The 12,884-nt window shown below is 44.8% G+C and overlaps 2 protein-coding genes across 4 annotated transcripts; one reads left to right on the top strand and one right to left on the bottom strand.

The window, feature by feature from the left end:
* Positions 1–23: 23 nt before the first annotated feature.
* On the top strand, positions 24–4,677 carry KBTBD4 (kelch repeat and BTB domain containing 4). 3 transcript variants are annotated; one of them, XM_063093476.1, is made up of 4 exons: positions 24–121; positions 1,014–1,628; positions 2,520–2,626; positions 3,098–4,677. In XM_063093476.1, the coding sequence occupies exons 1-4, from the start codon at positions 82–84 to the stop codon at positions 3,956–3,958; spliced, it is 1,623 nt and encodes a 540-aa protein (XP_062949546.1). In that variant the 5' UTR covers positions 24–81; the 3' UTR covers positions 3,959–4,677. The 3 variants fall into 3 exon arrangements, with proteins under 3 accessions (XP_062949546.1, XP_062949544.1, XP_062949547.1); XM_063093474.1 differs by having other exon boundaries at positions 24–205; XM_063093477.1 differs by having other exon boundaries at positions 119–205; positions 1,018–1,628.
* Positions 4,678–4,890: 213 nt separating this feature from the next.
* Positions 4,891–10,529, bottom strand: PTPMT1 (protein tyrosine phosphatase mitochondrial 1). Its single transcript, XM_063093479.1, has 4 exons — positions 10,050–10,529; positions 9,893–9,973; positions 7,268–7,459; positions 4,891–5,396 (listed from the first exon to the last, which is right to left on the bottom strand). The coding sequence occupies exons 1-4, from the start codon at positions 10,425–10,427 to the stop codon at positions 5,241–5,243; spliced, it is 807 nt and encodes a 268-aa protein (XP_062949549.1). The 5' UTR covers positions 10,428–10,529; the 3' UTR covers positions 4,891–5,240.
* Between the last annotated feature and the right edge of the window lie 2,355 nt (positions 10,530–12,884).

Raw genomic sequence — 12,884 nt, 5'->3', positions numbered from 1 at the left:
GCACGGACCGGAAGCGGAAGTGTGCGGCGGATCTCCTTCCGGGCGGACCCGGGGCCGGAAGCAGAGGTTCCGGGTTCCGGGATGAAAGGAGGGAACGCAGGTGAAAAAGCGAGACGGGCAGGTAGGGGAAACCGTGAGGTGAAGGTAACCGTAGCTCGGTGTCGCGGAGGCTGGAGTGAAGGCGAGGCATTGAAGAACCGGACGGGTGAGAGGAGGGAAAGGGGCGGGCGTTCTTGGTTCTATGTTCGACACCCCTTCCCCACTGCTGGAGCTAAGCTTTTGAGGACGGCGGGCGGGCCTGAAAAACTGTTTCCCTGACGACAGTTTCCCAGGTGACTCCAGGTGGAGCGGGTACAATGCACAGGGCGATGGGCCTCCTAGTGCCCCGGGCTGGTGACTGTCTCAAGTTCTGGGATGGAGGCTTGAGGAGTCTAAGGCGAGCGGCAAAGTGGGCGGGGGGGGGGAAGTGGGGTTGGAGGAGAGAAGCTCAGAAGAGAGGAAACGTGGGTTTGATGAATGTCCCACGACAGGCCTCTTATCGGAGAGCCTGGACCCCGTGCGCAGGGGAAGAGAGGACCTGGCCGCAAGGACGTGGGGATCTTTTTTGTCTAGTTCTGCTGCCCCCGAGCCTCACTAATTTTATGCCCGAATTGTTTGGTTAGAAAGGCTTTTAAGATCACAGGCTTTCTCAAGCCACTTGCTTTCATATGTTCCTAAATCTCAAGCCTTTTGTTACGTCATAGAAAGGAATATTCCGTGTTTTCTCAGGGAAACACCCAGAATTGGAACTTTTGTTGATTTCATCGGGGGAGGGGCACTACGGTAGGATAATGAACACAGTTTTGGTTGAAGGAGAGCGTCAGGGACATCACTGGCAGGGCCAGCACGAGGACCAATCTGGAGCAACTTTACTATCACTTTTTCCATCTTCTTTTCTGAGTTTGGTCAGTTGGATGCACAGATAAATAAGGCTGTGAATTCCCCAAGTCACTCAGGGTGGTGTTGCTTTGCAGACAGCTGGCAGAGAAAGTTGGCTACCATGGAATCACCAGAGGAACCTGGAGCATCCATGGATGAGAACTACTTTGTGAACTACACCTTCAAAGATCGGTCACACTCAGGCCGTGTGGCTCAAGGCATCATGAAACTGTGTCTGGAGGAGGAGCTCTTTGCTGATGTCACCATTTCAGTGGAAGGCAGGGAGTTTCAGCTCCACCGGCTGGTCCTCTCAGCTCAGAGCTGTTTCTTCCGGTCCATGTTCACTTCCAATCTGAAGGAGGCCCACAACCGGGTGATTGTGCTGCAGGATGTCAGCGAGTCTGTTTTCCAGCTCCTGGTTGATTATATCTACCATGGGACTGTAAAACTTCGAGCTGATGAGCTGCAGGAAATTTATGAGGTGTCAGATATGTATCAGCTGACATCTCTCTTTGAGGAATGTTCTCGGTTTTTGGCCCGCACAGTGCAAGTGGGAAACTGCCTTCAGGTGATGTGGCTGGCAGATCGGCACAGTGATCCTGAGCTCTACACTGCTGCCAAGCACTGTGCCAAGACCCACCTGGCCCAGCTGAAGAGCACAGAGGAATTTCTCCACTTGCCCCACCATCTACTCACTGATATCATTTCAGGTAAATTTAGGGAGGGGGCATATCATACCCACCTACTTGGGTACGATGTTCAGTAGATGTTCTAGTTTGGGGGAAAGGAAACCTCAAGCTTCCAGGGATTAATTTACATCATTCTTGGTAAGAATTTAGATACCTGCAGAGAGAGATTGAGTTGACATTCAGTGTATCTGCTGTCAGAGACAGTTTTCTTACAGAGGAAGAAGCCAGGGAAGTAAAAGCAGCAGCATTTACCCAGAAAAGGTAGTAAAGAGCTGTTTGTATTATACGCTAGTCTCTCCTATTCCTAGGTGTTCTCATCTGTCCTGTACTTTGCATGTACCTATGGGATTAGTTACCTAAATATCAAGACATTTAACAGACTTTTTTAGTGATGGGCAACTTTAGGTAACAATGCTAACCCTGCAAGTAACGTATACTTTAGTTGTGAGCTCTGAAGACTAGTAGATTGCTTCCATGGCAAATGGGATCATATCAAGCCATCCATTTTTATTTAAGTAAGAAAATTTTAGATTAATTTTATAAATATATATATGTATACACATACATACATACACGAGGGTACTTCAAAATTTCATGAAAAAATAGAATGGAAAGATAATATGAATCTTACAACTCTTAGCAGTGGAAAAGTTTTTTAAAAAAGTTAGGGCTGGCCATTTAGGTCGGTTGGAGCACAGCCTTGTAACACCAAGGTTAACGGTTCAGGGTTTGTTGTACCGGCCAGCTGCCAAAAATAAAAACAGTTGATACAAATCTTTCCATGAACTTTTTGAAGTACCCTTGTATACACATGGTGCTAATCTAATAAAGTGGTTCATTTCTTTAAATCCCCTTGCTCTAAATTTCCCTTTCGGATTGTTATTGACCATGCCATTCCTCTGGCTCTCACAGATGGAGTTCCATGTTCGCAGAACCCAACAGAGGCAATAGAGGCCTGGATCAATTTTAATAAAGAGGAAAGAGAGGCTTTTGCAGAGTCACTCAGGACTAGCTTGAAGGTAAGGCAGATTTCTTGAGTTGGGACACCATAATCTCCATGCATTCTGGTCATTAGTTGGCATGGCCTCTTTGATGGCTATTGAATAAGTCAGTGGCTTGAAGTTGATATGAGCTGGGGAGAATATGTTTGTTTTGGGGTCGTTTTTGTTTGGCGTCTGGCAGTAGGGATGGAAATGATAAGTTTCTGACCCTAGAAGCCACCAATCCATAAGCTACAGAGTTCCTTGAGAGAACTGCTTTTTAGTTAACAATCCTAAGCACCTTTTGTCTGAAGCACTGGCTTATGGTAGTTTAAAAAAAGATGCAAGGATGGGTGCAACAGATTCTCTGCCCCAGTATAAAATGCTTAGAAGAAAGTGTAGAGGAGAGCCAGAATGACACACAGTAACTAGAGGGGAGTAGGTTAGAACAAGATACAAGTGTAGACTAGAACTGACAGATGGCATTTATAATTTTAATTTTGCCAATAGGAAATTGGGGAGAATGTGCACATTTACCTGATCGGGAAGGAGTCATCTCGTACCCACTCATTGGCTGTGTCCTTGCACTGTGCAGAAGATGACTCCATCAGTGTAAGTGGCCAAAACAGCTTGTGCCACCAGATCACTGCGGCCTGCAAACATGGTGGAGACTTGTATGTGGTGGGAGGGTCCATCCCACGGCGCATGTGGAAGTGCAACAATGCCACTGTTGACTGGGAGTGGTGTGCACCTTTGCCCCGGGACCGGCTCCAGCACACCCTAGTGTCTGTGCCCGGGAAGGATGCCATATATTCACTGGGTGGCAAGACACTGCAGGATACCCTCTCCAATGCAGTCATCTATTATCGGGTAGGTGATAATGTGTGGACAGAAACAACCCAGCTAGAAGTGGCTGTGTCAGGGGCTGCTGGTGCCAACCTCAACGGGATCATCTACTTACTAGGGGGGGAAGAGAATGATCTGGACTTCTTTACCAAACCTTCCCGACTCATCCAGTGCTTTGACACAGAGACAGACAAGTGCCATGTGAAGCCCTATGTGCTGCCCTTTGCAGGCCGCATGCATGCAGCTGTGCATAAAGATCTGGTGTTCATCGTGGCTGAAGGGGACTCCCTGGTGTGCTACAATCCCTTACTAGACAGCTTCACCCGGCTTTGCCTTCCTGAGGCCTGGAGCTCTGCCCCATCCCTCTGGAAGATAGCCAGCTGTAATGGGAGCATCTATGTCTTCCGGGACCGATACAAAAAGGGGGATGCCAACACCTACAAGCTTGACCCTGCCACTTCAGCTGTAACTGTCACTAGAGGCATTAAGGTGCTGCTTACCAATTTGCAGTTTGTGTTGGCCTAAGGGTGTGGGGGTCAGAGCAGCTGACTTCTTTGCGCTCCTCTTTTTTCAGCACCTCCCCATCCAAATTCGAAGTCTCCTCGTCCCCAATTCAGAGTAATGTATTATTTTTTGGCACATATTAGAAAGGCATTGCCTCAGTCCTTCCCTGAACCCATGGGGGTGTTCTGTTTGGGGCTTTTTAGACTGCTGCTAAGCTGGCTACTTGAACTGAGAGCAAGCCAACCTGTTCTCTGCCATCCCCTGGTAATCCTTTGCCTCACTACAGATTGCTTAGAGCAAGCCTCTTCTCAGACTGTAGGCACAGCCTTTCCTCTTTACCTGATCAATGTTAAATAGGATCACCCTTGATCCCATGGCAGAAGGAAAGATGCCCAATTCCACTTTTTTTCTATAGCCTGCAAAGTGGCTAGTTGGATAATTTTTCCACAAAGAATTAGGTATTAGAGTTTTCCTTCAGGCTTTGTTTGGGAGAATGAACTAAGCTGAAGGTGTATTTCACCAGCAAGAGTCAACTGTAGAATTCTAAATGTTCTATTTGTTTTCTCATCTATCTGTCAGGAAATTAACTTTAGTTTTTATTTTTGGCTTATCCCAAGAGGTAAGCCAGAAGGTAGTAAGGATTATTTCTGATTAATAGCAGAAACTGTTTTTTAAACTCATATATATAAGGTCTCTGCTCTTTTAAAAGCTCTAAGCTAAGTCAGGAGCTAGGAACTGTTCATACAAATAAAAATTTTTGAACAGATATGTGTGTTCGTGTTGAATTTTGGAGGGGTGACTGTCTAAGGGGAACTAATTACATCCCACACATCTCTAAGTCAGCAGCAACCCATACTTCCCTTTCTACACACCGGATGACTGCTCCAAAACTGTGAGGGGAGCCCCACAGGGCCAGTGAAATTGGGATTGTCACAGTGACAAAGAGCCAGAGCTGAGTATTTCTCTTTTCTTTTCTAGTGTTAAATATCTTTGAGCTATGGTACTAAATATCATTGGGCATAATAGTAGGTACACCATAGATTTTTGTTGAATTTAGTATTTCTTTGACCCCCGTCCCTATCCCGTATCCCATGAATGCAAGCAAGCCACACTAAATCTCTTCCTCTCTAACCATGCAACAGTGTTATTCCAGGAAAATGAAATAAGACAAAGGAAGCAAAATTATCCATTACTTAGCACATTTCCGTTATGTCAAGTCTGGGCTTAGGCCCCTTTGGTCTTATTAAACTTTTTTACTCCGTATCAAGCAGAGTTGGCTTAAGTTCTTTCTAATCCATGTACTTCAAGTCTTTGATGTATGACCAGTCTCATCCTTTGCTGCCCCTGCATTTATCTTATAGAACTCTTTAAGAACTTTCAAGTGGCCAGGTCTGATATAGATGTGTGACCGGATCTTGGCGATGACTGTTATAGCTTCCTCTGGAGTCCAGTTGTGCACCTAAAGTACAGGGTAGGGAAATCAGTAGAGAAAAGAGAAGGTATTAAGGTGCCCTTGACCTATGAGCAGGGTCTAAAGGACTCCTAGAATTTCATTTTTTTAAATACTCCATTTTGGGGGGCAAGGAACCATGCTCCATGTAGTATAACAGGTCTTCAAAAAGTTCATGAAGTATTTATATTATCTTTTAATTCAATTTTTCCATGAACTTTTTGAAGTACCTTCGTATAAATGGGAGAGTACTTTAACCGTCTCAGTTAACCAGTCCTACAATACTATGCAACAGGCTGGGTGGACAAGTCAGTCTTTCTATCTAATTCTTTGCTAAACCCTGGAAAAAGAAGGTTGAACACACGAAGCTGAGATCCTAAGTTCAAGACTGCCTAGACCTACTCAATATCCCATCTGAGCTGGGCTTTTGGTTACAAGAATTTCTTTTCTAAGATGACTGGTAAGGGGATCTTAACCCTTGACTTGGTGTTATCAGCACCACACTCTCCTGAGTGAGCCACGGGCTGGCCCCTGGTTACAAGAATTTCTAGGGAACAGTATATGGTAGATGTTTTTATGCAACTCATCACCATGGCTAGAAAAAAAGAATACTTTTAAAATTTAACTAGGAGGGTTACCTTTGTGTTCTAAGGATACTCTTTGGTTTAGAACTCAACATAATCAAGAAAATATGGACTTCTAGCTTGCTGGTTCTCAGGTGGCCCAAAACACCTTCCTGATACCGTTTCCAGCAGAGTCCTTATGACCAAAGCTTTAGTATTGTTCAATAATATACTCACCAGTCCACAGTAATACAAACAAACCTAGGCTGATTATCTTTACATTTCCTTTCTCCTTAAACTATCCACATGACTTAGAAAACGTCTGCAGGAAGGGGCTGGCCAGTTAGGTCAGCTGGTTAGAGCACTGCCTTGTAACACCAAGGTCTAAGGGTTCATATTCCCGCAGTGGCCAGCCACCAAAAAAAAAAAAAAATGTTTTGCAGGTACCAGACAAATAACAAAAATAAGTCAAGCTGTGAGGATGTAAGACAACAGGGATTGATGCATGACCACAGGGTATTTGCTTCTTTTAAATATTTTTAAAGCATCTTACCTGCCAATCACAACAAATTGATAGGCAAAATTCAGCTTGGATCCTTTGTTTCTAGACACAGATGTCCAGAACTTTACTCTGAAATACTTGAAGAAACCTGAGTACTACAGAGCTGAAAGTGATGAGCACTATTATCTACAGTACTAGATTCCCTGACATATTATTTGTAACAAGTATTTCTAGCCTTTTGTTGAGGTTGAACATCCGTCACACCTTCACAATTTTTTTTAAAAAACATATAGGATATTTAGTGTGGTAGGGTCCTGTGAAAAATGAAGTAGGAGTGAGCAAGAGTAGGGAGAGCCTTCAGAGCACAGTGAGGAACTAACAGTTTTGGAGGCTGAGAAGTCCAAAGTCCAGGGGACACATCTGGTGAGGGCCTTCTGGGTGGGAACTCTACAGGGTTCCATGTTGACCAAGGTGTCACGTGGCATGAATGGGCTGAGCAAGAGTCCACACCTCCATTTTTTGAGTGCCTGCTGTAGGCCAGCACTTGTACTTTCTCATATTAGCTTCATACCAAATTTGGTTTGAAAACACTGAAAATCAGAGAGGAGCCACTTTTGCCTACCCTAGCTGGCAGATAGCAGAGCCAGAGGTTAGTCTATCCCCAAAGCTCAAGTATTTTCCACAATAACACACTACTTGCCAATAACCTGAAATTGGGTACATGGCTCCTTCCAGCAAGGCCTGCCAGTAGTCCATGCTATTGAAGTTCTGGAAATCTGCTATAAATAGGGCCAGTCCAGAAAGAGCTTTCCTACCTGAATCAGATATGCTGCTACCATAGTGGCACTTCTGGAGCGCCCCGCCTTACAATGCACATAGACGCACTGGCCCAGCGACTGGTACTTGAGAGCAAACTGGACTCCTTTCTGGAGGTTAGCCAAGGTGGGGATCCCAGTCATGTCTACTGTGCTGAGCCGCAGTTGCTCGACCCCTACTCTCTTCCACTCCTGGAATCAGGTCCATCAACATGAAAAAGAGAATGAAAAAAACCTCAAGATGGGCTCCGAAGAGGCAACAAGTGACAAGAACATTTCAGGGTTTACTACAATGTGAATATACTGTTTCCTGTTTTTTAAAAAAGAAACTATGTACAGAAATTCCTTTAAAATGGCTGACCTACATGGTTAGCGTTTCATTAAACGACAGCTATGCTGTTGAGTTAGAATTATGTCCAAGATTGAAAGTGTTCTTAAACTGGCCAGTAAGCTCAGTTGGTTAGAGCACAGTGTTGTAACACTAAGGTCATGGGTTCAGATCCCCATCCTGGCCAGCCACCGAAAAGAAAAAAAAAATGTGTTCTTAAAGTACCTTTTGAGGGCTGAACCCGTGGCGCACTCGGGAGAGTGCGGGGCTGGGAGCGCAGCAGCACTCCCGCCGCGGGTTCGGATTCTATATAGGGATGGCCCGTGCACTCACTGGCTGAGCCCGGTGCGGCCGGTCACAAAAAAGACAAAAAATAAAATAAAAATAAAAAATAAAGTACCTTTTGAGTACTTGAATCTTAAGCTGCAAAATATGAGCTATATAAAATTCAAATGCAAAAGTTGTGTAACTGTGTTTATCTTGGCACCTTAATAGTGACCCAGATGCAGGCTTGGGTACTATGTTCCGTCAGGGCTTTCTATTTTTCTGTCCAAAGTCTCTTTTTTTTACCACTTTTTTTGAGGGAGCCCATGGTAAAGAGTAGAATTATCATTTTAAAATTAAAACAACGCCCCTATCTTAGTGCAATGTTATCACTTAAAAAGTAAAAATAAGAGAAATAAGACCTCTAACAAACTGGACAACTTTATTTTTGCTTCTTCAGATATGCTCCAGTTACTCTCGTTATTAATCTCTTTAGCAAGTACCAGAGACTTTTACACCTCTGAATGAAGGTCAGTATTTAATACTGCTCATGAAATTAACAAAAAATGAAAGCAAAATTTTGCAGCATGTGGCTTTTGCATTAATTACAGAAACACGTGCAGAACTTGCTAAATACTCAGATTCCTGGGCCCCACCCTAAAGTTCCTGAGTCAGAATCTCTGGGGCTTATATGTACAAATAGCAGTCTTTGCTATTTTAGCAAGACTGCCAGATAACTTAAGTATATTAAAATGTGAAAACCACTGCCTTGGAGATTTCTTTTCTCTATGTTAGTGGGATGATACAGCCACATCTTACAAATGTCAATGCCTTACACCTAGCAACCAAGCATTTTCTGTGGATGCCCAGTAGCTTTGGACTCTCCTTGCCTTGCTGGACTGACCACACTAGTAAACATTTACCATTTTGGCTGATTCCTGAGGCCTTGTGGCAAGGTACTTTGGGAAATCCAAGGAAATGTTATCCATTCTTTAAAAACATATGCCATGACTAATCAATATATTTTAAATGTAAATCACAAATATTTTCAAGCTTTTAAAAAATCTATGGAGAGCACCTCTCTGACTCTGTCAGATGGTGTTTCCCGGGTTGATACTCACCTTTGGCTTCCAATAAACTTTACAAAATAATAATAATAATAATAATAAATCTACAGGTTGAAATAATAGCATCTCTATCAGGCTATATTAGGACAATAAGTGAGAAAGATAATTGTTTAGTGCTAATAGATGTCAAACAGTATAATGATAAGGCAATATCTTCTAATAACCATTGTGAAAGGTTCCACAAACAAGCATTCACATTTCATGAAAATTATGTTTTAGGCCTGAACTTTATTATGACAGTACTTTGGAGAGCACCATAACCTCTAACTTATGAAAAACTCCCCCATATCAGAGCCAAAAGAACACTTTGCAATTTTTCCATGGATACCTTTATGATAATTTTTTTTTTTTTTTTTTTTTGCGGCAGGCCCATAGGAGGATCCAATGGGGTGGGGGGGTGGGGGGGTGGGGGAGTGTGTGTGTGTGTGTGTGTGTGTGTGTGTGTGTGTGTGTGTGTGTGAGAGAGAGAGAGAGAGAGAGAGAGAGTGTGTGTGTGTGTGTGAGTGGGTGTGTGGGTGTGTTCGTTTGAATGCCTAACACACTGCTTGACCCATTAAGTGTTGAATGAATGAATAAATGTATGAATGAAATCAACAAGGCACAGAAAAGTTGCCTTTCAATTTTAGTTACTGATTTTAGTTATCAATATTAAAAATACATTTGAACACTAAGGAGTAATCAGTTTTTGTCAACTTTACTTTTAAATGCCTTTCACAGTTACTTTCTATCCTACGTCCTATTGCAGCCATTTAAGCTCAGAAGACCAGAGCTTCCTGAAGAGGCAGAGAAGCCTGGGACCCCCAGACTTCCCTAACTCCCTCAGGCCCAGGGGTGGTGGGCGAGGTTGGCGGGCCCCGACCCTCCCCGGCGGCCGGATACAGCCCCCCGCGGGCCCGGGCCCCTCACCTGTGAGGAGTTGCACAGGAACCGGGTCTCATACTCCTCGTTCATGGTGATCACCCCGCGCACGTTTTCGTCCTGGACGAGCTGCCGAGGCAAAGACCGGGCTCAGCAAGGGCCGCGGGGAGGCTCCCGCCCCGGCCGGCTGCCCGGCGCGGCTCACCTTGCGCGTCATGCTCCGCAGCGGCAGCGCGCCCAGCAGCACCGTGGGGTCGATGCGGTGGTACCAGTCGCGGTGCGCCCGGCCCGACGTCTTCCCGCGGAACAGCGTGTAGAGCAGCGTCGGGTAGAAGAGCACCCGGGCCAGGCCGGCCGCCAGAAAGCCGGCGGCCGCCATCCCGCCCCGCCCGGCCTGGCGCAGCGGCGATCCGTCAGCCCCCGGGCTCGCGGCCCGCGGCCGCGCGGAGAGCCGGCAGGCCGGCGAGGACGACGGCTGCGAGCCGTGCGGGGCCGCCGGCGAAGGCCCCGCGGGCGTCGAGACTCCGGGCCCGGACGCCGGGGACTCCCGGGAAGGTCCTGGAGCCCCCGGGGCGGGCAGCATGGCTCTGGAGGAGTGGCCGCCGACCTCGGGGGAGGGACCAGGGACTCCTGGGCGGGAAGCTGGGACCCAGCCGAGCGAAAGCTCCTGCCGGGCTACAGGTCTGTGGGCCTGTTGCGTGTGGAACTGGGCCCCAGCCTGTGGCCGGTGACACCCCCACTCCCGAAGGGGGGGCTGTGACCCCAGGTGATGGGGTGTGGCCCCCCTCACAGGGGAGAAAGGACAAAGAAGAGACTCTATGGTAGGAAGTGGCCCTGAAGAGCAGAGAGGAGGGCGATTTCAGTTTTTAGGCACAAGCGCTACCTGGTTGAGAGGGCTTGATCCTGGGACCAACAGGCAAACTGGGTTGATGTCGCCCTTCTCCTCCCTCCCCCTTCTCAATGCATGGCTCTCTCCTTCGGGCCAACAGCAGTATATACATAACAAGAAAAAATAGGAAAATATATATTTTATTTATATATCATTAAGAAATATATTATGAAAAGCTCAAATATAGAGCCCACACCTTCAAAGAGGCAAGAGAAATGGTTGTATTGCTGGTTGTTTACACTGAAATAGTTCTCTGATGTGTGCATCCAGTGCTTTTTTTCTTTTCTTTTTTCCTTGGTAGCTGGCTGGTAAGGGGATCCGAAGCTGTGACCTTGAGTGTTATAAGGCTGCGTTCCAACCAACTGAGCTAACTGGCCAGCCTGTGCTTGTTAAAAAGGTTTCTTTTCTTCTTATAAAAGTAATACATACTAATAATGGGAAAATATATGAAAATAGGAAGAATTTAATCACTCATAATTGTATCACTCCAAATACACTTATTTTTTCCTCCAATTTTATTTTCTGTGTGTACCATTAAAAAAAAAAAACTTTTTTATACTAGCTTTATTGAGATTTAATTCATATAACCATACAATTCACCCACTTAAAGTTTACAGTTCAGTGTGGGCCAGTGGCTCACTTGGGAGAGCATGGGACTGATAATACCAATATCAAGGCTTCAGATCCCCATACCAGCCACCAAAAAAAAAAAAAAAAAAGCCCCAGCAAAGTATGCAGTTCAATGGTTTTTAGCATATATATATATATATATATATATATATATATTTTTTTTTTTTTTTTTTTTTTTTTTTTTTTTTTGGTCTTTTTTGTGACTGGTAAGGGGATCGCAACCCTTGGTGTCGCCAGCACTGCACTCAGCCAGTGAGCGCACAGGCCATCCCTATATAAGATCCGAACCCGTGGTGAGAGCACCGCGGCGCTTCCAAGCGCCGCACTCTCCCGAGTGCGCCACGGGGCCGACCCTGGTTTTCAGTATATTCATTGAGTTGTGCATCCATCACCACAACTTTAAAACATTTTCATTGGGGCCGGCCCATGGCTCACTCGGGAGAGTGTGGTGCTGATAACACCAAGGCCATGGGTTCGGATCTCAATTGGCCAGTTCGTTCACTTTGGAGAGTGTGGTGCTGACAACACCAAGTCAAGGGTTAAGATCCCCTTACTGGTCATCTTTTAGGGAAAAAAACAAAATACAACAAAACATTTTCATTGCAATGCCCTCCTAAAAAAACCCCATAACCAGTAGCAGTCACTCACCATTTCTCCCCAAGCCCCCAGACCTAGGCAACCACTAATCTACTTTGTGTCTCTATAGATTTGTAGGTTCTGGGCATTTCAAATAAATAGAATCATAAATCATGTCCTTTACATCTGGTTTCTTTTATTTAGCATAATATTTCCAAGGTTCATCCATGTTGTAGCAAGTATCAGTACTATATTTCTTTTTATTGCCAAATCATGTTCCATTGTATGGATATACCACATTTTGTTTCTCCATTTATCAGTTGATGGGCACTTGGGTTGTTTCAAATTTTTGGCTCTTTTGAATAATGCTTCTGTGAACATTCATATACAAGTTTCTGTGTGGACATATATTTTCATTTCACCTGTGTGTACACCTAGGAGTGGAATTGTTAGTCATATGGTAATGCTATGTTTAACCTTTTGAGGAAATGTCTTATCGCTTTCCAAAGTGGTTACAACATTTTCCATTCCCACCACCACACTCTCGCCAACATATCTTATGTCTCTTTTTGATTATAGCCATTTTAATGGGTATGAAGTGGTATATCACTGTGGAATAAACTTTAAATCTGGAATAATTTAGATGCATAGAAAAGTTGCAAAGATAGTACAGAGAGTTCATTATGCCCTCTCCCCTCCAATGTTAACATCTTTTTTTAGTAACAGCTTTGAGATGTAATTCATATTCTATCAAATTCACCATTTTAACTGTACAATTCAGTGGTTATTAGTATATTTACAGGGTGGTGCAAATGTCACCACTATCTAATTTATAATATCTTCATCACCCCAAAAAGAAACTCTATACCCATTAGCAATCACTCCCCATCCCCCCCATCCCCTGGCAACCACTAATCGACTTTCTGTCTCTGTGGATTTGTCTAT

This window comes from Cynocephalus volans, chromosome 4 (assembly GCF_027409185.1).
Source record: "Cynocephalus volans isolate mCynVol1 chromosome 4, mCynVol1.pri, whole genome shotgun sequence".
Classification (NCBI taxonomy): Eukaryota; Metazoa; Chordata; class Mammalia; order Dermoptera; family Cynocephalidae; genus Cynocephalus; species Cynocephalus volans.
Note: the sequence above shows the minus strand (reverse complement) of the source record. Positions and strands in the feature narration are given on the sequence as shown.